General features: G+C 44.5%; 2 protein-coding genes and 1 long non-coding RNA gene across 7 annotated transcripts; all 3 read left to right on the forward strand.

The window, feature by feature from the left end:
• Positions 1 to 3,573: 3,573 nt before the first annotated feature.
• Positions 3,574 to 8,549, forward strand: Gip (hydroxypyruvate isomerase-like protein Gip). Of its 2 annotated transcripts, XR_012823301.1 has the most exons (10): positions 3,574 to 3,746; positions 3,833 to 4,053; positions 4,898 to 5,009; positions 5,508 to 5,607; positions 5,665 to 5,740; positions 5,814 to 5,863; positions 5,936 to 6,005; positions 6,083 to 6,217; positions 6,318 to 6,424; positions 8,275 to 8,549. XR_012823301.1 is itself a non-coding variant. In XM_075671827.1 (9 exons), exons 1-9 carry the CDS (start codon positions 3,661 to 3,663, stop codon positions 6,368 to 6,370), a joined length of 903 nt encoding a protein of 300 aa, XP_075527942.1. In that variant the 5' UTR covers positions 3,574 to 3,660; the 3' UTR covers positions 6,371 to 6,463. The 2 variants fall into 2 exon arrangements, 1 of the variants encoding a protein (XP_075527942.1); XM_075671827.1 differs by lacking the exon at positions 8,275 to 8,549 and having other exon boundaries at positions 6,318 to 6,463.
• A 1,447-nt stretch (positions 8,550 to 9,996) lies between these two features.
• On the forward strand, positions 9,997 to 18,506 carry LOC142560054 (uncharacterized). Of its 4 annotated transcripts, none has more exons than XM_075671829.1 (4): positions 9,997 to 10,112; positions 12,026 to 12,302; positions 16,684 to 16,763; positions 18,089 to 18,506. In XM_075671829.1, the coding sequence occupies exons 1-4, from the start codon at positions 10,018 to 10,020 to the stop codon at positions 18,141 to 18,143; spliced, it is 507 nt and encodes a 168-aa protein (XP_075527944.1). In that variant the 5' UTR covers positions 9,997 to 10,017; the 3' UTR covers positions 18,144 to 18,506. The 4 variants fall into 4 exon arrangements, with proteins under 4 accessions (XP_075527944.1, XP_075527943.1, XP_075527946.1 ...); XM_075671828.1 differs by having other exon boundaries at positions 18,073 to 18,498; XM_075671831.1 differs by having other exon boundaries at positions 18,011 to 18,497.
• Positions 18,507 to 20,455: 1,949 nt separating this feature from the next.
• Positions 20,456 to 22,390, forward strand: LOC142560056 (uncharacterized). Its single transcript, XR_012823302.1, has 2 exons — positions 20,456 to 20,559; positions 22,049 to 22,390. It is a non-coding gene; the product is annotated as an uncharacterized LOC142560056 (long non-coding RNA).
• Positions 22,391 to 25,073: the final 2,683 nt, after the last annotated feature.

The following is a 25,073-nucleotide window of genomic DNA, read 5'->3' on the forward strand; positions in this document are numbered from 1 at the left end:
ACCTTTTTGTGCAGATAAAGTATTACACGTGTCGCGTTAAGGAGCTAGATTACTCGCCAAAGCATGCTTATGCATTAATAAACTCGAAATTTAAAGCGCATCCACAGCTTCTTACTAGTACTCACTAGTACCTAATACCCGGTACATAAGCGTCCTTATGCTGAAGTGCTATTGCCAGCAGACACAATGCGGTTCGTACAGCCAGACGGTACGCGTATTTGAGCATAACTCGATCGTGCTGCAAGCTAGCGGTGAAATCCTAGCCCAACCACACGCAGCGACGCGCCAATGAGTATTTAAGGCGTAAATTTAACATCGAGACACGTGTTGTAGTACGTCATGTTCGTGCACCTTCCTAATGGTTCTCAACTAAAGAAAACGTGCACCATACAGGCGGCCGTAAGCAAACTAAAAGAAATGTGTACTTATAGGTGAAATGTTATTCCCGGCGTATTCTTAAGCCGATTTGCACAGCTGAAATCAGCGCATGATTTCACCATGACCAACCAAGGTGCTGCAATGCTCTAGAAAAGCATGCCACAATCGTGAAGTAACATTACAACAGCAATGCGGCAGCACACTCGATTAATCCCGACGGCGCGGACTTCTTGCCCCGAGCAAGATGGCGGCTACCAGCTTCACTTTCGGTGAGCCACCTCCACTCCAGAAGTTTTAGTAGGTTTCTCAAGCCATCATATGTACAGTGAGCTAGAAGTATTGGGTAGTGGAAAGAGCGGAGGGCTGGGCGCACAGGCAGCGTGAAGCCAAGAGCGAAGACTCCCGCTAGGGGCGCTGGTGTGCTCTTCCCGAGGAGACCGTGCCGGTTGGAGCTCGCGTTGCCCACGTGCGCTTTACCGCGTCATTCTTGTTGCTACGAGCCACCGTGCTTTTCGCATTTTTGCAAGTGAAGCTAGTGAAAGTGCCGAGCGTGACCGTTTCTCTGTTCGATGCTGCCCTGTTGTCGCTTTTTGGATAATGGAAGAGAAGAAGAAAAAAAGCGATACGCATTGTTATGCGCCCGGATGCAAGAGCGGGTATCCGGGTTTTCGGGAAGTAAATGGGCGCACGTTGTCTCTTTTTGGAGCGCCTAAAGACAATGACCGGCGGAAACAATGGGAGAGGAATGGGAAAATGGGAGCGGCCCTACGGCCAGAATCTGCTTCTATGGAAAAGCTTCTTTCGTTTCTGACGTACCTGACCGAATGGGAGCTGCATGCGGTGGTCGAGGTAGGTGCAGCTCTTGTGTACATTCAGTACACAAGAGCTGCATCATGAGAGTGTTATGGATGTTATTGGTATTGTTTAGAGAAACCGCCAAGACCGGATAGCCATGCAGAATCATTGACGGTGAAGGTTGTAGCTTTTCATGTTACCACACGGCTGCACTTTTCTGTGAAGTCCTCAAACCATTCGAAAGATAACGGTCGGGAGACCTCAAGATATCTGAAGTTGAGCCGCTGTACATAAGTATGTGAAATGGTATTGTGTACTCCCTACCGTGGAATTCTTCTGTTGCATTATGTTTCTTGAAAATGCCTCCCCCTACCCACTGATACTGTGACTGAAATAAACTGTCTTCAGGAGGCTCATGCTTCTGAAATGCACATGCTCATGGCTTGCTTAAATCATCATGGTAGAATAATGCAGGAGTTTCAGGAGGGATGTCGTGCGAAACGCAATTGCTTGAATTTATGACAGATTTACACTTTAACATAAACTCAAACCTTCAAACTGACAGCATCTTTCTGGATTTTTCTAAAGCTTTTGACCGTAGCCCATTGTCGCCTGCTTTTGAAGTTATCATCATTAAAACTTGATTCACTAACTCTATCCTGGCTTCGAAATTTTCTAACAGGCAGCAGTTTACTTTCGCTAACAGCTTCTCCTCGCCCCTTTCAGATGTTCCATCTGGTGTACCACAAGGAAGCGTTCTTGGTCCCTTACTCTTTCTGATATACATTAATGACATATCCAATAACTTATCATGCATGCGCATTTTCACTGACGACTGCATTGTCTATCGTTCTATTAACAGCTCTGATGACCACCTGATCCTCCAAAATGATCTTAACCAAATTATTAATTGGTGTGACACCTGGCTAATGACTAAATTCATCAAAATGTAAAGTGATGTTCTTCACCCGCAAACGCACTAGCTTGGACTATTTCTACTGCAGTAAAAATGTCCCATTATCTCGGACCTCATCATTTAAATATCTAGACGTAAATCTTTCAACAAACCTCTCCTGGACTTCTCACATTACTAACATCTGTGCCAGTGCTTCTCGATCACTGGGTTACCTGCGACGTAACGTTCGGAACTCACCTCCACTTATCCGCAATCTGGCATTTCAAACATTTGTTCGCCCTCAACTTGAGTTCGCCGCTCCACTCTGGTCTCCCCACCAAAATTACCTAATTACCATGCTGGAATCAATCCAAAATAGAGCCGCACGTTTCATTTCCCGAAATTAGGACTACCGTTCTAGCGTAACCCAAATAAAAATTCACCTTTCACTTCAGATGCTAAGTAATCGTCGCGACATAGCCTTTTTGTCATTATTTCATCAATACGCTCACCACACTAACAAACGCTCCCTACACCTAGAAACGTCATCGCACACGTCGTACAGATTACACAATCATGATAGCTTTACGCGCATCTATGGTAAAACAGATGCATTCAACTCGTCTGCAATTCCCCGTGCCATTCAGCTCTGGAACAGCCTCCCCGACAACATAGTTGTGGAAACTGATCGTGAAAAATTCAGGCACTCATTCAACTCGCTTAACCTTTGTTAACCATTGATATCACACTCACTGTTCTGTGTTATTTTTCCTACCTTTTTTTTGCACTATAATACGTTTGTCACAAACCTAAGAGTTCTTTCTTATTGTACTTATATACAGCATTATGTAGCTATTATGTTTCTCAACTTTTAGGCTGTGCACTTGGCTGGTGCTTTTTATTATTATTTCATATTGTTGTTGTTACTAGATTGTGTGTACTTAATTGATTCTATGCCCCCCTTACTCAATCCCCATGTAGGGGCCTTGTAAGGTTCTCTACAAATAAATAAATAAATAAATAAATAAATAAATAAATAAATAAATAAATAAATAAATAAATATGCATGCATTCAGCACAAATAGATTTTCTATGGTATGAACAGGACTTGTTACTGCTGCAGCTGGGTAAAAAAAAGAAGTGAAATTTTAATGCTAGAAGTGCACTCTGTCGCTGCAGGGAGGAGGGGGGCGCACGAAGTGCGTGCATCGCTATAACAGACATTGCAGGTACGTGCTGTGCCCTGCCATCCGATGCTACAGATCTTATGGTAGCTTACATAAAACCATATTTACATGTTTGGCATGAGGAAAAATGAACGCAGCATTCTGAAACTCTGTGCCGCCGCACTCGCTTGCTGCGTTCTGCCGCATACTCCCTCAGCCGGTGCTCGGGAAGTGAGAGCTCGCGCCATCTGGTGAGCTTCTGCACAATATGCCTCGCGCCCGGACCGCCGCTTCTTCCACTACCCAATATTTTCTAGTGCACTGTAATCATATGCCATCATCATCAGCCTGTTTCAAACGTGTGAGCGGCGCGACATAATGTTTATCTGCCGCTTTTCGTCGCTATCAGATTAAGCGGAGCGTATTATGCGCTTAGGCTGCCTTTTCAGGTGGAATCGATCTCTCCTGACTGCTCTCAACAGCACAGCGGGTGGAAGTCTGCATACAACTAGGTAGGAACAGGAGTATCGCCGCTTGCTGCACAGGGATGTCGGCGAGGGATATACGTGATCTCACTTTCGGACTCATTGAAACGCAGGTGTGTCTCTACCGGTCTGCCCTCGAAGATGCCGCTGAAGTTCGCTGCGAACATCTCGACCATGTTCACGCAGGCACCGCTGCTGACGCGCTACCGCGTGGCCCAGTCGCTCGGTTTCAAAGCCGTCGAATGCCAATTTCCCTACGACGTCGGCGTCGACAACATCCGTAGTGAAAAAGAGACCTGCGGTCTGGAGCATGTGCTCATTAACTCATATCCAGGTAGTCTGCGGAGAGGAATTACTTTCGCTTGTTCGCGAGTTATTGAGCAATTGAAATCTATGAGCCTGGTAATCGCCTACGAGGCAAGCAGTTGTCATCTATGCCCAAAGGGGAATGACTTCAAAGCTAGGCTTTCTAATTGCTTCTTATCTCCACTTTTGCTGTCTTGTCGAGTAGACAACAACTTGCCCGCCGGTTGTGCAACACTGTGTATATGCCCCCGAATAGACTGGGTACGAGTCCTTTCTTGGCCGCCCCATAGAATTGGTACGTGGCATTGTGACACGTAGTATAGGAACCTTAAATGAATTTAGGTATACGTGTGTACTTCTCTGTGCCATATACTTCTCTCATCAACATTCTTCCCTGGATAAGCATCATGCACTTCGTCCTCATGACACAGACAGCCAACAGATACAGACAACAGGGCCATGTTTATGCGACCCCTTACTGTTACTACCTCACAAGCTTTGCGTCATCAAGTTCCAACAGTAACACATAAAAAAAAAAAAACACTTGCAATCAACTTTCGGACTTTCTTTAGCGAGAAACTTCTCCAAGAACTTGTTCCGAGATATGTTACACCCCCCTCCCCCTTTCTTTTAGACAACACTGGGGTTTGTCATAGTCATGCAAATTGCAACAAGTTTGTGCATTTCAGTCGCAAAATGCAAACCTACACAGAAGCTTTTAGTGGTGCTGTTGCCGTTTTCTTGCGACCATGCTCTACATCTTGTCGATAGGAATTATGATTATGCCCTATATTTTGGCTAGTGTAGGTTCGATTTGATAAGTTTGTTGTACCAGAACATGCTGTAACCCTCCTATACCTTGCGACTTCCAGGTGACCTGACTAAAGGTGAAATGGGTTTCGCTGCAAAGCCAGGTTGTGAATCTGAATTCCTCAGCAGCTTGGAGACTACGATAAAATATGCCAAGGCCTTGAACTGCAGGAAGTATGCTTTTCACATGCATGGCTCTTACTGCATATCAAGTCACTCAACCACCTCAGGCATTTGTGGTGTGGATTAGCAATTGGGATGTTCGTAAACAACAGCACAGCTTCGAGCTGATATGAAACAGCATGATTGGTCAGAGTGAATGGCACACTAAATATTTATGCTCATCTGCCACTGTGGTCTGTTATGCTCTTCATTGTCATGTGTGTTCTGTGGTCTTATGTAAAGTTTTATGCAGCATCAAGGGATACTTAATTCTTATTAACTAGTTTACACTGCTGTCTTTGTACAGGATCTCCGGAAGTTTGTCTTGAGTGCAAGAACCGGGGCTAATTTTGCCAACACTATATTTTGTTATTGTGAAGTTCGGCCCTAATTTACTGGCTGGAGGGGACGGGACTGCAATTGATGCTGCGGTGGCTCCAGAGCCTCTGTCTTTACACCGGTGATCTGCCCGTGACCACTTGCATGTTTTCTTTTTTTTTTTTTTTGAAGGATACATATCATGGCAGGCATCACAGGCACAGATCATAGCGGCATTACGGAGGAAACATACCTCACGAACTTGATGAAAGCAGCTGAATTACTTGAAACGGTAACATAACCATTTGATGGTGTTCATCTGCTCTCACTCATAAATCTGCATTTTCAGGAAGGAATTGTAGGTGTCATAGAGCCCCTGTGCAAGCAGGTTAAACCAGGATATTTTCTCAGTAACTATGAACAAGGTATATTTGCTGAACATTGCATACATGCTTCATACACTGCATCTGAGAGAAACTGCATGTTTTCTTTTTTCAGCTGCACGTTATGTCACAAAGCTAAACCACAAGAACTTGCGGCTACTCTTGGTAAATGCAGTGTTTATATGCCTTTGATGGCATCGGCACACGGCGTGCTAAATGAATGGACTTTCTTTTCAGGACATATTTCACCTTCAGATGATCTCGGGCAATTTGACCAACACAGTCACAAGTGTGTACCCGCTTGTAGGTATGTGAAGTGAAATGCATGTGGCCTCTTTAAACTTTTGTCTCGGTGGGCATAACAAAGTTCTGTTTTTGGTGCAGGTCACATACAAGTTTCTCAGGCTCCACGTAGGGATGAGCTTAATGCACCTGGTGAAATAAATTATAAATATGTCCTCCGCCTATTTGAAGAGCTTGGCTACACTGACTGGATAGGCCTTGAGTACACACCATCTGGTGAGGAATTGGTGTTCTTACGTATGCTCTGGTGTCTCTTAGAACTCTGGCAAGAAGTTCTGTTGTCTATGACCTAAGTTGCCTCTTTTATGTTTTTCAGGACAAGGCGGTGATGGAGTTTCATGGATAAAAGAATATGGCTATGACCTTTGAGGAATGGCAGACATGTCGTAGTTAAGGAAACAATATATTCTTCTTCAATTGAATGTACGTACACCTCTATTAAAGCAAAAGTGATGCAATATGCTTCATGTAGATGTCAAAGACTTCCTCAGAATAAGCTTTAAACTGCCATCTGTATGATTGCAATTTGGTAAACACAATAGAATGGTACCCAAGCCAAAACAGTGGGAAGAATTCATTATCATGTTTTTATATGCAGTGGTACAGGCATGAGGCTTTAAAGTGATCCTTTGCTTAGTTTTTTTTTGTTTGCCAGCGTCACAAGAATTAGATGTTTCTCTTCTTGCTGGCTACAAATAAAGGGACAGTTCTGTAGCACCAGTGCTGCCTGTTTGTACAGTTAAACAATGCTACTGGTCATGAGAGCGAGGTGGTTTGCTTGACCAGTAGCATCGCTTAGCTGCACAAGCTGGCAGTATTTTCTCTTCTTGTTTGCTTAATCCTTTCATTACAGTTCTCCCTTAGTATTCACTATATGGTTGAACAAGTAAGGTGGTGGGGTGTAAGAATTAGGGGTCCTATAGATTGTCAGCTAAGGTGTGCTGACAGGCATATTGAAGCACACGCTTGAAGAATGTTTCTTGGATGTCTGGGCCAGGTGGAAGCTAGCTCCATAGGACTGAGTTGCGTGTAGGATATGGAAGGCTTTGTGTCAGTTCTGTTGTAAACCAGAGGGAAAGTCCAGAGGGCAAGGTTCTGACTGGTGTTGTAGAAGTCGCTTGGCAATTTTTTCATTGCTCGGCATATGTCAGACAGACTTTCTTGCACCTGCAGCACTCGTGCTCAGTCAGTCATGCCGGATTATACCTTTCTCACACCTTCCAGCGCTCTACCTTCAAAATAGCATCACTGATTTTCCAGGAGGAGCAGCTCCTCTTTGCTTTGCTTTGCTTATCTTTGCTTGTGCCTGGATTTTCGTATGCTGCTCTCCTTGGCTTTTCAAAAGCATTCTTTAAGTGGTCCCCTTTGAGTTAAATACATGTCCTTCTGCAAAAAAATGTGCAAAAATAGGTAGGCTGGAGCCGCAGAGCTAGTGAAATGAAAGCAAAGCAAGTACATATGTCTGCGTACATTTAGACGCAGTATTATTGTAATCTCAGATGCTCTCCTAAGGCTTCCGTTTGCCGGTTACACCACTGCAGAGGGCAACAGCAGATGGTCTCACCAACATCTGCACAAACGTGGACCACCTACTCTGGGCCAGCTAGGTTCTGACTGGTGTTGTAGAAGGCGTAAAGCGCTTTTTTTAGTTGCTGGGTGCTTTCTTTGTCACGACGGTAGACTGGACTTTTTACAAGTACTGCTCCAGGAGGGCAGTACTCAGACCATCTGCTCTTGCCCTCTGCAATGGTGTAGCCATGGGGTGGCACACAGGGCATGTGCACCCCCTCCACCCCCATAAAAAGAAATTTCTGTGTTAGTATGCTGCCTTTGCAGTCCCGCTCCTCCTCCCCTCTGAAAAAAATAAATAAATAAAAATTCTGGCTATGCCATTGGCTTTTGTGTGTACGTGCCATAGTCATCCCTCCCTTGCACTAATGTTAGGTAGCTATATGTAAGAAATTTTTATGCATTAAGCTGACTTTCTGGCTTTCATAGCGCAGTAAGTATGGTAAGGCACACTGCTTGTGATCGTGCATTGGCAAGGTATTGTCTGCCTGTAAATAGCATGGTCATCTCTAGCGATCACCTTTGAAGGACGTCAGGTGAAAGCCATTGTTCCCCGTGTTTTGATTGACTCTGGAATTGCAGCTGCCAAGCTGATTGTCGCTGCCTTTCCACCATAATAACTTTTTGTGGTGTCGTGGATTAGTTCCATTTCTCTTGAATTACATGCTTTGCTCATGACATCTTAGCGCCCACTTCCTTTACAGGAAGAAAAAGAAATAGCAGCTGCACTGCTGGAGAGCATACCACGGGGCACGCTCCTGTCTGAAAGTGGCTTCGCGTTTGTCACGTTCAATCATTTTGTCTAACGCAGTCAGTGTAGGCGTATCGACAATGGTTACGCTAGAATGTTTTTTTCGGTCAAGTTCGCTAGGTGTCAATACGCCAGCGCAACACAAGACAAAATGTGCATATTCTGATAACATCTGCAGCTGGCTTCTGCGCGGTTACTAGCACAGTGAACATGGCAGGCATGACTTTTTTTGCCGACGTGTATTTTCGGCTTTCAAAATCACGTTTGGCGCTTTCAACCTGAATAAGCATAAACTTTATGATCTGCATGGATTAATGGGTGGATGGGTGCTATGAGCGTCCCCTTTGGAACAGGGCGTTGGGTTGCGCCACTGAGCCCTTATTATATCTAATGTTGTACCTATGTTAAAGGAACTAAGAAAAAACGAAATAAAAAAGTCCCACAATGAACCCCTATTGTGAACTTTGTTTTCTCACGGATCCGTTGTTTGTCGTTTTCCTACTTCCACCAATCATGCGGACATGTTTACCTCTGCTCTCGCTGAACCTGAAGGCTTCAAGGAGGCCAGCTATGCCCAAATTGACCTTCACTACAGTGGCTAGTACCTTCACATTCTAGTAAAACATGCTCCATCTTTTCCCAACGTTGCTTTACCGCAGCAAACACATGCTTCTTCTTTCTTATATATATCACTTTATAAGTGCGTGGTCTAAAGCATCCTCATCGCGCTTCGTAAGTAAGGAGCTTCCCCTTTGAGTTGTCGTAAATTGTTCCATAAATAATTGACTAAACATCATCAAATTGCCCGACGGCAGGATTCGAACACAGGGACTCAAGCGCAGAAGCCTGATGTTGAAACCATTAAGCCACGAACGCATGTATCGACAAGCGAATGAAACGCCCTTATGAATTTATCGCAGGCATGCCAGTGCCTTCAGACGCTTGGCGCGTTTCGTTTGGCCACCTGGATGAGCTCAATCGTTGCAATTAATAGCAGTTGTACGCGTTCCCGGCGTCTTCTGTACTACGAAGAATATAGATTGCGCTGAAATATACGACACTAAGATTTATATGGCGTAATATACAAAGCCACAAGAACGTCTGAATCCACAAGCACGAAGATCAGACAAATCCATGTACTTCCCATCGTTCCCATTCATTCCCATGGTAGGACAACGACTGCAGCGCCAGAGTTGCCTCTAGTAATTTTTGCAGAAAACTCTATGCCTCCCACCGCTCAAATGACGTGTTTTAGGTAGAACCATAGAGTTTCTCATTAGTGAGAAACTCTATGACTGGAACCATACAGTTTCATACAGTAGGAAACTCCATGGGAACCACCATCTCTTCCAAGATTGGTATCCGTTACTGTCAGGAAGCCACCGCAGCCGAATAAGATTTATATCAAAGTTTAAAATCGTAACTTGGCTAAAAAAAGGGTTTCATTAGCCTCAGTGTACTTAAAGGCATAAAGGCATTCAGTGTACTTAATTAGGGGACGACACACTTTGCCAACAAGTATCTTTAGTTGTGGCTTCTGAGATTCAGGCAAGCCGCAAGCCCAGGTGGAGCCAAAAAGCGGCCAGAAAGCGCAATCCACCGTTTGGTGGCGCAACCCGCCGCCCCGTTCCAATGGGGACGCTCATAACGACCATCCATCCATCCATCCAAAGCGTGTTCGGTTCGGCATGATCGGATGATTTTAAATCTCCGGCGGGCAAGCAGTCGCCGCTCGCTCTTGACCCTATGCTTGCCCGTCGACCACCCGTCTCACTGGTCCTGGCAGTTCTGGTGCGTTTTCTTCACTGGTGTGCGCAGGCAGTGGAACATTCATGTGTTCAAATCCCGCCCATCGCAATAACAGGTACAACAGGTACCGCGACAGTCGAGTACCGACGTAACGGCGCACCGGCTCGCAACGCATCAGAACGCCGAGGCAGCTCTTACAGATACGAATTTCGGGAAATTTTACTCAGGGCGCGCTTGGGACCGCGCTCAATGGTGTATTCCATGCAGAATGCCGTTGTACACAAGTTCTTGCGGGAAGACAAGACATCGGTCGCCTTCAAAGATGAAAAGGTGCGACTTTATTTCTCGAACTGCGCACCTAGCAAACTTTGCACGTTCGTCAAGTTTCTGAACGCGAAGAAAGCGACGCAAGGACCCACCGCTACTGTTCGCGAACGGTTGCAGTCGAGCAAGCAGAGAGTCATTGAGGAGATAAGTCCGTTCAATGCTGCGCGACGCCAACGCAACCTTGTCTAAGTTGTCTAAATAGAAAATTGCTTGTTGGGTTGCGGATTCGAACCACCGACTTCTGGGTTGCGGTACCACCACACTAACCAATTCAGCCACTGTCGGTTCATCATATGTGCCCTTTAAGGCAAGGTTTTATATACATGAAGAAATACATGCAGCGCAAAGCGCGATCCAATCACAGGCATGCCCTGCCTCTGAAGGAGGGAAAGGGTGTGATCGCGTGTTCGTTCAACCACTTGCACCCGCCGTTTCCCGGCCAGTTCAGGCCCGGCAGTCAAATGGGGAGGCCGCATTTGGTTCGTTAAAGGAACGTTAAAGGCTGCGTTAAAGGAACGGCAGCGGAAGTGGGCCGTGCATCGTGTATTCAGTCGAAGAACAGGTGGCATTTTTCAGCTGCCGAAGAACACCACCAGGAACTTGCTTGAGAAATGGCTCGTCATTGACATGCCGACCTCACCATGAAGGAGCGCAAAGTCGAGGCGTTATGACAAGGAAGAGCCATAGATCCCGAGCTCGGCTTGCACCCCTTTCCACAATAATGGAAGGGCAGTCAATTTTTTAATAATACAACTACTTGATAGGACTGAGTCACTTCATGCTACAGACCTCATCATGCTTACATAAGCTGCTTATTAGTGTATTGTCATGGGTTGACACAGTATAAATATTATTGTCAATATGCAAAGTAGGTTAGCTCTGCCTTTGTTCACGTTCTCCTTGAGGATTCTGGCTTTTCAGGTGCATTTGCAGGTGCAGTGGCCGTTTGGCATGTGCAGCGCTAGACGGCTAAGATACTCAGGGAAGGTTGACTAAATGATTCTGTGGCAGCGACCAGTAAAAGAGGGCCTGAGGATCATCGGCATAAATGTAGAGGAATGCTGAATCAAGAGAATGTTATTTTTTTTTAGGGCACTGTTTAGGCTCTGTTTATACATATCACAGACCCCTAGAGACTTGGATAAATGCAGTAGAAAGGTTGACGTATTGACCTTGGTAGCACTACATTTCATAGTAGATGCTCATAAAGGCATTCATTCTGCTGTCACTTAGACAGTATTGCCACACTTTGCACAACCATAGCGTCTTGTATTTCTTTAATGCCAGCCCAGTGACACCCATATTGGTAGGTCACTGAAAGGGCACCACTTTCCAGTTTATGGGGCATGGTTAGAGTCACATCAACAATCCTTCATCGTACATCCTGCAGAAGCTGAGGAGCGTACATAGAGTGGCAGCAGTGCCTAGCTTAAATTGTTCATGCTCTAGCAACAATAGGTATAAAATGACTGAGAATGTGGAGCCACCGCAGTGGACCACCAGATCTTGTGCTTTACGGAGCTAGTGGGTCGGCATAGAAAAATACAGGAGCCTACGGCTAAATTTAGATATCCATTTCCTTGATTTCTTATGCCCCACACAAAAGTGTTGTATGCTTCTCCTGACAGGTGTTGGCACTGGCACGGCCGTGGTGGAAGTCATGATTTAACGTGCAATGTGACCACCGTGGGTGAACCAGTGGCACCGTTGCAAGGTACTGGCGGTGGACGAGGTGTCCATGCTGGACGGACGCTTCTACCACAAGCTCGAGCGGGTGGCCTGGCCCGGCTGGTGTGCCGCAGTGACCGTCCCTTTGATGGCATCCAACTAGTCCTCTGTGGTGACTTCCTGCAGCTCCCACCAATCTCTCGGAAGGAGGAGCCGGCACTGGTCTTTTGTTTTCAGGTATTGCATTACACTGTTGCACTGCCGTAGCTGGGAGTGGTGTGCATTGATACTGATAAGGCAAGCTGATGCGCGGTCAAATCTTGATTTAAGGAAATTTGGTTTTACAAAATTCTCAGATCAGTGAAATACTTTTGATTCTGAAACATGTATTCATACTGAAATGCATTGAAACATTGAAGCAGTGAAGTAAACTCAATGCCTCACCTGATTTAAAGGGGTCCTGAACCACCCCTCAGGCTTGGTGAATAAACACATTCAACGGATAGCACACGCTGCAGTGAACATCTCAGCCAAATTACGAGCTTCATATAATAAGTTCCACAGCTTCGGCCACTTGCTTCTACAGTGATGCAACCAGCTTGTGAGGTGGAGCATAGACACCAGAAATATGTAAATAGTTGCCTTCTCTTACTATATATCCTATCCTTTCTCGCTACCATTTTTTCCCTCTATTCCTATCAGTTTGTTGGGGTACTCGCCAAAGAATGCTTATGCATTAAAGTAACTCAAAATGTGCTTCTGATGCGCACTCGTGGGTTGCAAGTCAGGCTCGCAGCCGCAGCTCATTGCGACCATGAAGGCGGCCATGAAAACGTTATTGTTCTATCGGCGGGTTATATATCTATATTACGATGGTGACAGTGCTAATGCCAATGTTCCACTAGAAGCTTCTAGAACATTCAGAGTTTGGCACCTATATGATGATGATGATGATGATGGTAGTCCTCTGTACAAATGGCACATACCCACCATGGGAAATCGGCCAAGAATTGAATGGTTTAGAGAAAACTCATTTAAAAAGAAGTTTTGGAGAAAGAAAAAAAAGAAAATAGGGGTGTATGTATTCTGCTTGGTGTTCTGTGTTCTATTTCAGTATTATATTGACTGGTTTAGGAAGGCAGCCAATTGAAATCAAGGATGAAATTTTTCATAGTGGTACAAATGTTCTTGTGGCCGTACCCCAATGTGGAAGCTCCAAATAAAAGCAAGATGGGAACGTTCATGCTGAGGCCAAGCATGCTTATAGGGCCCTTGAGCGCCCTTTTTCTTACTGAGGGGAATTGTTGGCATGCAAGGAGAAAGTGATCCAATGTTTCTGGTTCCCCACACTTTATACTCAAAGAAGATGCCACCAAACCAGCCCTGTGTGCATAGAAATTTAGGGTCAGGATGTGGCAGCATAGTCTTGTTAATGTAATCTCTAATTTCCGTGCTGGGCAGAATTTGTTGTTCCAAGAGAATAGTAGGTGGTGGTAGTCAGAATGTGAAGCCACACTATATTTATATAGCCCAGTCATCTATGTAAATCTCCTAAACCTAGAAGCAGTGATAGACGTGGTTAGGGAGAAGGCAGGTACTAAAGGGCCACACAGGGAAGCCTTTGCTAATGAGTCTGCACACCCATTCAAAGGTAAACCTTTGTGCCCACAAATTAGGTGGAGCCAAGAGATATAATGCTTAGCAAATTTTTTAGTCACTACATTTTGTAAGTGATAACACAGAGAGAGTGAGTCGGTGATAATAGCTACTGATGAATGAGAGGGGTTCAATTTATGCAGTGCTAGAACTGCAGCTAGGTATTCTGCTCTATGGATAGGGGCAAAATCAGGAAGTCTAATCGAATAGGACCAATCTAGTGAATGAGCACATGCCGTTCGGTGCAGAGGCTCGTGAAAAAGTATGGTGCGCCAGTTCTGCAAAACAAATATGGCATTTCTAAAGTTGTAGACGTGTAATATTTGCGGTACGGCAATAATGTGTGCTCTCTCAACCTCTGTACCATGCTATTGTGGCCATCTTGAAGGCTGGTGTGTTTTGCCAATTCGGCTAAGTGCGCTGAGAGCCAAGGTCGGCCACGGGGGCCTACAGGACTGTCCACTCTTTACGTTTACTATATTACTCTTTGCTATTCTGCGTACACATGCTCAAATACCCAAGAAAGTGGATGGGAGCAGATGGGAGAATAGCCGCTACGGTGCCTCAATTGGTAAAAGCAATGCACGAGTAGTGCGTGGGATGTGAGCGTGGCTTCTGCCTGCAGCATGGTATCTTTTTGTTCATTTGCTCATTCCCTTTACCTTATTACTTCATTTCACCTGAACATATTTGCTCTCCCCTGTGCTTCCTTGTGCTTCATTGTTTCTTCGCGTGGTTGTGACGTGTAATATTTGCGGTACGGCAATAATGTGTGCTCTCTCAACCTCTGTACCATGCTATTGTGGCCATCTTGAAGGCTGGTGTGTTTTGCCAATTCGGCTAAGTGCACTGAGAGCCAAGGTCGGCCACGGGGGCCTACAGGACTGTCCACTCTTTACGTTTACTATATTACTCTTTGCTATTTGACCCCTTCGGATATACTCATTCTTCTTGCTCTTAAACCGGTAACATGCTGCTTACATGCTTGCTTAACATGTTTGGTTATCTCTTCGGATGTGATCGCCTCTCGCGTTCAGATGAAAGGGCAATGGGGATGATTTGTAAGGATTAAGGTATTTAACAATTTTTTTTTTTTTTTAGAGATTGCAAGCTAAGCTGCTCATGCGTACATACAGAAGCATGCTCTCGAACAATGTTTCTTGGATCGACTGGTCCAGATGGGTGGTGTAGCCTACGCTGACCTAAGTTGCTTATTCTGGACCTGCAGTCTTGGACTACAAACGTAGCTGATGCAAAGCCCTGAGTATGCTACAAGTGAAACTCAAAGGCACGGAACTGCGCGAATACACACGGACGAGGACAACTTGAGGATAACAGAGAATTAAGGGTGCTCGCTCTGCGTTCTAGCATCTTCCTGTGTTTTACCTAAGATAGTTCTATTCCGTTAACAGTTTGCTTATAGAATTCAAGGTATTCTTTCAAGGTTCATTATTATGCTTGAAAACGCTGGATTTTTACATGAGAAAAATGAAGCTTAAGCTTGCTGTTTTTTTTTCTCTTTTGTGCACAAAGCCTCAACACCTGTAATTTATTATATAAAAACTTAGAGTGCTAAAAACACACAGGACATAGAAAAAACACACACACCACACGCACACCACACAGGCTTAGTTGCATTTAATCCATTTTGCACAGAAGGGCACAGGCTACATCATTAGGTGATAGAAAATGCAGGGAGAAACATGTTAATCGCTTTGTCGATTGTGTCTCAACAGTATTATACAAAATTTCCCTAAGCTGTGGTCATATGTACATTGTTCAAACAAGCAGATGTGTCAACGTACATCTCAGAAAGCACAGAAATTCATTAAATGGCGCGCCGTCGTATCATCTCACCTTACATTGTAAATCATGTCCTTGTAAACCCATCTTCGAAAACGGTCATTTTGTTCCGTCACCCTAACCAAACCACACGAGAAATCTTGGAAGCCTATCGTATCACCAAGAACACCGCACTGTGTGTAAGCCAACCATCCTTATTACTGCACAATATGTTGTGTCTTCAAGTACGCAGTAGCCTACTTGCCAGAACACATGTTTATTGCCACTTGCAATACAACGGAAAAGAACCACCAGGCACTTACGTGGCCGTCCTATATAGCTTTACAGAGCTACTAATCAGTGACATCACAGACACACACACACACACAGGCACGTGCGCTGTATCTAAGATAGACAATTCAAGACTTCAGTGATGTCAGAGTGCCACTACAGGTTCTATCTAAGAGGTGATGACACAACGCAATAAAAAATTCAATTTTATTAATCGATGTTCACATGTGCCTTAGATGTATGCTGTTTTTTGTACCTCATCTTGATATGCGTGATGCGTCCATTTTCAATATATGTATTTTTTCATGCATGCATTACACACCAGCTGTTAGTAAGAAAAGAGCACATGTGGTGTGTTTCTTTTTCTACATCCTGTGTGTTTTTAGCGCTCTAAGTTTTTATTATAATGCATTACTAACTAGCCCTCCTATCCATCCTTTTACCTGTAATGTAATGATTTCAATACGGATAATACAGATATTCAATTCAATTCAGTCTTTATTTTTCTCTTGGACAGAGAAGGACACAGGACTAAAAGCTCGTAAGCTTGACAGAGGTCCTGCCCCCTTTATTTCAATGAATATGCTTGTACCTGGGCCATTTTTGGCACAAGAAAAGCTTTTGAAACTTACTCTGAGGTGGAGTGTTTGGTTCATTTAGAATACAGTCCGATAATCAACCAGCTAGGCACGAGCTAACGAAAATGACGACGTCGCAGTGCGCTGACATGGAAACTTCAAAGCGGCGTCATCAGAACGTCTCTTGTCTCGCGTTTTGCTTGCCTTACGGAGTCTCCTGGGAGAGTGAAAATGGAGGTTTTGTTTTTGCAAGAGCATAACTTAGTTGTGCAGCTAGCTTAGCTTAATATTTCTCCCTGCTGCCCCATTAGGTGCTGCCAAAATTGTCAGTAGCTGGCCTGACGACATCTGCGACATGTCGGCTCACCCATCGCAGAAACGAGAGGGAAGCGTAAGTGGAAACAGAGCTTGTTCTTTATTTTCTGTTCTGTTCCGCGTATTTCTCCTGGCAGTAAAATGTGGTGATGGCACCTGCGGCAGATGCCACCATATGTAGATGTCATACCCTTAAGAGCTACTATTAAAAAAATAAAAAGGAATACTTATAGAAACAGCTGAGAGGGGGGGGGGGATATTTATTATTTTAGAGCTTTCTTAAAGTGTTCTGGGTTGATTTCTTTCTATTTCCATCTTTCTTCTTCAGGATATTATTGTCTGTAACCAATAAATCTTGAATCACTAATTCACTGTCTTTTTTCCATTCATTTTAATCATAGCTTAGCAAGTCGTAGCTTAGCATAGCATAGTGATCATAGCTTAGCAAGTCTCCAGGCACATTAAACAGTGAACTTTTCGGTGTCCCTGAAGTACGATTAATGAGAGAAACTAAATTCATCTGTTCAGTGTTTCTTTAGCAAGAACTGTTCAGTCAAGTTTTCTTTTTCTTCATGCTATAAATAAGCTAAGACGACGTCCAACAAGGCCACTTATCAAATGACTCTACCATGGCCCATGCCTAGTTATAGTAGGTGCAACAAGGATGTATAGCTGAGCTAGCTGGTTAACAGCGACTGACCTCATGAAATAAACGGGAAACTGCTAGGAGGAATTCACAGTGCCTGTTTCACACAGATGGCGCTCTGTCAACGAGAGCAGCTGGCATTTGCGTCACTAACGCTGCCTTTGGTGCGGTATTGACACATGGTGACCTTTACAGCAGCACAGCATTTCTTGTTTAAATTTAGTCCCGTACGCAGACCAGATTTTAGCTGGCACAGCACTTTTTTTTTTTTTTTAAACGGGTAGCATTTTCAAAGTTGGCCTCGGGAATTTAGCCACGTCCTCATGTTTCCCCTTGATAGAGCCTCGGTGCCAGACAAAGACCTTCAGATAACAGGACTGCTCAATTGCAAACTGTGACGTCATGAAAGAAGGCCGGCAGATCCGTATGTTACAATAATAGTCATGGGAGGCTTCCAGGGTTGCCATTTTTGTCACAAAGCACTCTATATTGTTGATGTACTGTTGATTACTGTGAGAATTATCATGACAGTGAATACACAAGCATAAATGCACCTTCCACAATAGACAAGAGTCGTATTCACCTTCTGGTCCCTTTTCTTGCTTAATGAAAGCTGGCCAACCGAGCTCAGCCTGGTTAACTTTCCTTATCATTTCTTTTGTCCCCATTCACAACAGGCGAAGCTAGGACGCCCCCTTTTCTCCGTGTTATACGTAATTCGTCTCATATATGTGACCAGCGATGCATCCAACCAGCTTCCACGTTACCTGCTTGACATCTGGGTGCCCAAGCTGTGCATGGCTGTCATAGGCGTGCCCCTGTAAGCTTCACAATGCCGACATCCGTGGACGTTGTGAGGCAAAGACGGCATCTCTTGACGACATCCGCCGAACTGGAACCTCAAGCTTCCACAAGGTAGGCGATATATCCTCAGGAAGTTGCAAGCCTGGCAACATTGAAGAAATTTTCCTCTTTCTAAGTGGCTTACGTATGCACTAGAAGAGGAGGCACATTTAAAAAAAAAATCAGCCTCTCTTCCCTAAGGTTAACTGCTAGCAGTGGTTCTCATGCTTATCTCTCTTGGAACCACAAACAAGCAAATAGTGGACTTCTCAAACTGATTTAAAATGTTTATCAGTAGATTATTCAGCCTCAGAAGAGCTTCAGTTTGGCCTAGTTGGTGTTTACTGCATATAATATTGACCGCAAATAAAGAAGGGGACAGCGGAAGAAAACACAAAAACAACACCGCCTGTGTTGTTTTTGTGTTCTCGTCCCCTGTTCCCGTCTTTATTTGCGGTCAATATGTTATTCAGCCTGTTCAACAAGCAGCCTCCAAGCACAGTTAGAGATGTATGACCATGCTTGCCGAGCTGCATCATGAGGCGTTTCTTCGTCCCAGTCAGAAAAACTTATTGTTTAGAGTGACTGTCTTTGAGCGCGTAGAGTTATAAAAGTTACAATGAATTCTTGGTTCATACATCTAATCCGACCCAGTTCACTTCGTAAAACATGAATTTTTTTTTCTTTATGAAAGCGTTTATTAACCACTTTGTGGAAGGTGTAAATGCCACACCACTGAAATTCGGAAGTCTTGGAGAAGTCTTTCTAGCATTCGTAGTTCGATTGTCACTGTATTTGATACTATAAGTACAGTTACTTTTTAAAAAATGTGTTTACTATATTATACGCCATCTCTCGTAGATATTTTTCTGATTAGCAAATGCTCACATACATTTAGTGGATTCTAGTTGGTATTTAGCATTGGTAAGTAAAATGTTTGCAAAGAAAAATTAGTTACACTGGGTTACACTCGCACACGTGCCCTGGGAGTGTGGAAACGCTCCGCTCCACAAATGGGAGAAGACCCTATGAAACTCGCTCCTACAAGACCAGCAATGGGCTATCAAGCAGGCTCTCGCAGCGGCTGCCAGGTACTCCCTGTCGGTTCCTGCGTGAAAGACAGCGACTGCGCGCTGACATGCATCCTGCAGGACCTCTAGTAAAGTTTGTCCAATCCAATCCAACTGGATTGAATTGTCTTCTATCAAAACCTTAACTACCCGCCGTGGTAGCTTAGTGGCTATGGAATTGCTCTTCAGAGGTCACGGGTTGGATCCCGGAAGTGGCTGCCGCACTTGAATGAAGCAAAGTGCAAGAATGCTTGTGTACTTAGATTTCGGTGCTCATTAAACAATCCCAGGTGGCCCAAATGATTCTGGAGTCCCCCTACTACAGCGAACCTAATAATCAGCTCATTAATCCACCTCACTGTAAAACTCCTGAATTTATAAATTTTTTTTAAAACCTGAGCTATTAGTGAACGCATGCACAAACCGTAAAGGGGGCCACCAGTTTCCAAGAGGTAATTTTGCAACGCGCACTGATGGAACCTATTTAGAAGACGACAGTTTTTGCGTAGGTAGGCCAGTAAATAAGAAAGAATATACGAGACAGAGCATTAATGTCCGCTAGACCGAGAATGATTAGAGCATCCGAGGGTCTCAGTGTTTTGTTAGTCACAACTGTATCATGTAACCGACAATGCAGCCAGATAAAGCACAGAGGAAGGTAATTAGTTTGTCTATTTGACATGTAGAAGTAATAAGATAAAGGGAAATGAAAGTCGACGAAAAGGTAACTCGCCAGAGGTGGCAGTCGATCCCACGTGTTTTGCGTTAAGCATGCTGTACTTTATAGATTGATAAACTGCGGCTGCCATCCTTTTGTCCACCTTCTTGGGTATTTGTGCGCATGTACAAAGTTGGGCACTGGAAGTGTTAGCCAGCACCTCACGGCCTAGGTGGCACTTCCGTGAGCATATTTATTCCGAGAGTACAGTCATTTACACACTTCAGCAACAGCCCTTAATGTGCACGCTTCTGTCACTTTCAGAAACCTAATATTCTTTCTCACATAGTCGGAACTTAGCCTAGAAATGTGTGCAACATCACGCGACAATTTGTGCTTCTTACTGATGACAGCACACGCAGTGTAAACATGTTCACAAGATTTGCCCAAGTGCTCACCAATGTGCATCGACCCCAATGCGACTTAATGCCAGCGTTGTGTGTGCGTGTTTCTGGTTTCATTTGACACTGCCTCGCGCCCACAACACAGGTCCGAGGAGGCCCAGCATTCCACCAGTTGAGCTCAATCATGCCTCCTTCAAGCACCACAAGGGGTGATGTCAACACGTTCGTGGCTTCAGTGTTCCACCAGTCACGTAAGTATAAGACCGTATGCCTCGTACACATTTACTAAACTGTGTTGCATACACAAGAAAAATTACCTATAGCAGAATTGGCTTCTTCCTGGCTCGAAATGCCGCTAAAGACATAATTAATTTCTGCTTCCAGCAGCACATAGTGGCCCCTGTACACAATGGGCTGTTGAATGCTGAGATCCTTCTTGGGAAAACAGTTGACTGCAGGTCTGTTTAATTAGGTCATTTTCACTCTCAGCTTCATGAATCCAGGGCCGTGCCTGGGTATAATAAATACTATATGCAGTAGGTTCCCATTAAAACTAACTCGAAAGAATCGTGAATATCTGCTCGCCGCATGAAAAGTTCGCCTTAAGAAAAAGGATCTGAATGACAGAATGCATTATTCCTGGCAAAACACACAAACCAACAAATGAAACTGGACCAAAATCAAAAGGCAGATGTAAAATAGTAACGGGTTAGATTTTTGTGATGCAAGACGTTGCTTTAAGAACTCTTAAGCTCTCAAGTAACTGTTGCTTGCTGGCATTTCGCAAGCCTGTGCGCTGTCACGAAAGCTGGAATTTCACTTAGTTTCCAGTAAGTTTCTTCGTTTTCCTCATGTTGCTGAAAAAATATGCCAAAGTATAGGTCATTATCAACTACAGAATGTGTGAGCAATGCTGGACGATGTCCTCACTATAACTTTATAGACTTCAGGAGCACATTGAGGATTTCCTTAATCACCCTTTTCGGCATCAGCCTTGCGGGTTTTCAAATCCTCGTTGACATGTGCATAGCTGTTTGTGGCTTCAGAATCACCATTTCCTTCTTAGGTAGCTAGCATCACTTTCTCAAAGTTTACCGATCAGGACATCTTGCTAGACTGAGTAGCAGGTGTCAGGAACGACTGTGGAAGTTCGATTTAACTGATATATCGTTTCGTTTTAAGAGGATTGCTTTTGCTTTGAACCTGTCTGAAACCAACCAAATGTACAGTGTTCCGCATACCCCCAAATTCGCCTTAAACGGGATCGTCTTGACAGCAGCTTAGTGTAAGAGAAAATGGTAACGATTGGCATGCGGGTAGAAGCAGAAAACGCCAAGTATGTCTAAAAAATAACGACGATGCCACATGGCGTGGATGCGCTCCAGGTCTTCGTGGCATCGGGCCACATCTCAGTGCCACTTCTGCATGCACGCTTGTACTACACCTACCACTACTCCTCTTTAATATCATAGTTAATTGTCATAAAACATAAGTCGTTATGCCTCCCCACCGTAATGCGTGATAGTTGATCGTGACTCACGCCCCCCCTCTCTCCTTTCCCCGTGTATTGTGCAAATGGGAGAACTGCCTTCAGTAGTATGCCGAATGAATGAATGAATGAATGAATGAATGAATGAATGAATGAATGAATGCAACAAAATACCTCACTTTATTGGTGAGACGCTCTGGAGAAGCCCCGACTTAAGTGAATTTCGTTTGTTTGCATATGTATGCTTGCAGCACACCTAGATGCTGGTGACCACTTCACGAACACCACGAAGTAGCAGTGCTCACCGAGGCCCAGATCTGCACCGAAGGCTACAGCCGAAGTCCCGTACCAAGTCACCATGGCCGAGGAATGTCTGGAAATCTGTGGACAGCACTCAGGGAGGAGACAGAAGGCAGGCAGCGTACAAGGTGCCAGTCGCCTCACTGACACATGGTGACATAATCTTGATTTTAAAGAAACAAATAAACAGAAAACACCCACACAAATTGTACTGGTATTGAGGGTCCTTCAATCACTTTGATTTCATTTAAAAGTACAAATAAAGAGAAACACAGAGGAAAATTGTACTGGTAGAGTGTTCTTCCAGCCTGCTGAATTAATTTATTTAGGGGATGAAGGACGATTACTAGAGTGGAGGACTTGATGGCCAAGCTTCCTTTCTTTTTTATACAGCCTTGGAAACTTGGCAAATTTCACTATTTTTATGTCTTTGGGTCTTTTTTTTTTCTTGTCCAGACATCTACAAAAGTTGTCAGTACAAATCACTGGCTGCGCTTGGAGAGAAGGTAATCCAATTGTTTATCAATAAACAAATACCCTTAGCAGGCACTCTCAAAATCCATGAAGCAATCTTGAGCTGCTACAGTATCTCCTGGGAAGTATTTCCACCAGTATTAACTGTTGCATCTTTCCTTGCATAGGAACCTGCACTCACTTTTAGACTAGTGTTTAAGGAATTCCATAAAATAAAAATAGCGAGAAAATGTTCACTTTGCCACTCCCCAGCCCTTGCACATAATTGCAAGGGAAAAGGGGAAGTCACAATAGGAAGTCGTAGCACTGTATCGCACTTGTATAGAGTGGTCGAGCGGTTGCCAGTGTCCGCAGTTACCACCTTGAGGTAGCTGCAAGGTTACACTTATGTTGATACTATAGTGCATGGACCTAGCATGTCAACTGACCATGCGTGGCCTCATTGCAGCATTGGCCTGTGTTTCTTTTTTTGTAAACGGCAGTCAAATAGACTGATTGACCGCTCTAGACAAGTATGGCTCCATGTGTACATCAACATCGTCCCTGAGACTTACGAACACATGTCCTTACTAACAAAGAAACATCACGCAAACCAAAGAAGTCATTTAAAGGCAAGACAAGAAACACGGTAAGTACAAGATCATCCAAAAACAGCGACGGACACTAGAGCAGGCGCAATGCAGACTGCAACCTCCATACAATGGTAATACAAATTTGACGAGATGCCACAATCTTTCAGAAAAGGCCGAACCGTGGAAAAAGGTAAAAAAATAAAAAACACCTACGGCGTCACTATATGGCGAACATTCGTGACATTTTATGGCTGTGCCTTGATACTCGGGATGTCATGTATAAGATGCTCAAGGAGGTCAGCTCGTATGTTTCAGAGGATTTTAACTGTTGGATAACGAACAGCGAAATGGCACGTCCGCCATGACGTCACTTAAATGAGCGAACATAATTGGTCGGTGCATATATGCAAGTCGGGCAGTAGCGTCCTTACCAGAATAGTTTCAGTATGTCACTTTGTGATAGAGTGTCGCCAAACAATTTCGAAGGCCGGTCGTGAACAATATAAGGGAATGGATTTGGAAAAAGAAGAAAGTACCACAAGACAGGTACGCATTTCAGAGAGAGTGGACAACGTGACAGGCGTCTCAGTAAGAGTTACCATGAACCATGAAGTTTGCTACAAAGCTCGGTATAAAGGAATCTAGAGCTGGTGTCGCTGGCGCATCGAAGGTTGACTTGTGGAAATTAGCTGCCTGACGTCATACTCCCTCTCTCCCTTCTCCCTCCCTTTTTGTTTTAGTAAAGGAGGAGCGGCAGAGGTAATACTCCTTTGTTTATCCCCGCATCCGGAATGAGCCGCACAGTTCTACACAAATAAAAATTTGTTCGAAATTCGCTTGTGAAGTGTGAAGTAACGAGGGTTTAGGAAAAGGGGGCGTGGGCATTTAGAAGCATTCTGAGCAAAGAAAATAACTACTTTCGAGCGAGCTACAGCGCCGATTGTAATGTTGCAAGGTCTTCACGCAATTCGAATGGGTCCGCTTTCCGCTCGCTGCAACAGCTACTCGCGGAACGATAGAAAGCGTGCGCAAAAAATGGGTTACGTCCAATCAGGTCGTGGACAAGTGGTTTCGACGAACGTTGATCGTACTCTCAGATAAGGTGAGGGCGAGGTCACGGGCTCGATTCCGGCACTTTGCATTTTTCATTCCTATTTTTTTTAATGTAGTTCCGTTCATATTTAATTAGTGGCTACACAGGCCAGTAGATGCACCGTCAGTTCAGGGTCAGTTATTGCGTAAGGAAGCTCCGAGGCCGTGCGATGCTTCGCCATTTCATACCACCACTCAAATGTTAACGAAAGTAAAGCTCACAATTGTTCTCTCCTTGAATGCACTCTAATGGCGTTGAATAACTGTTGTCACTAATTGTGCCTCCAAGCGGACAAATACATACACCAAGTGGTGGTTCGGGTTATCGCTTAAAATATCAAGGCCTCAGGTTTAAAAACGTATATTCCCGTTACAGTTAATGCTGATCAGAGTATGCCGACTGAAGTCACAAATATTCCAACGATATGTGAGAACATGCGTCGGCCTCACCGCAATATCTACCCTAAAGGCTGCGGGAAAAATACGCTTCGGTACGTCGGCTGCACCGCAATAGAAAGCGCCACAAGTGGGCTTCATCGCAGCCCAGACCGTGGGAAATTCTTTTACGCCGTTTCAGGCCGATCTGAAGCCCTTCTGTGCGTACGCAGTTACATCATTTTAAATTTGGCGCCAGAGTACCTCTTCCTTATTCATGTACCCTCCACACGTGCTCCTATTTCGCTCCTTCCTATTGGACGACACCCATCACGTGATGTAGCACCCTTTACGCATGCTTTTACGCCCTTGTGACCGGCAAAGCCCGTTGCAAGGCAATACCATGAATAAAGCAGCGCCCTCTACTGGAGATGCGATTAAAAAAAAAGAAAGCAGTGGCGAC

The sequence above is a fragment of the Dermacentor variabilis genome, chromosome 10 (genome assembly GCF_050947875.1).
Source record: "Dermacentor variabilis isolate Ectoservices chromosome 10, ASM5094787v1, whole genome shotgun sequence".
NCBI lineage: Eukaryota > Metazoa > Arthropoda > Arachnida > Ixodida > Ixodidae > Dermacentor > Dermacentor variabilis.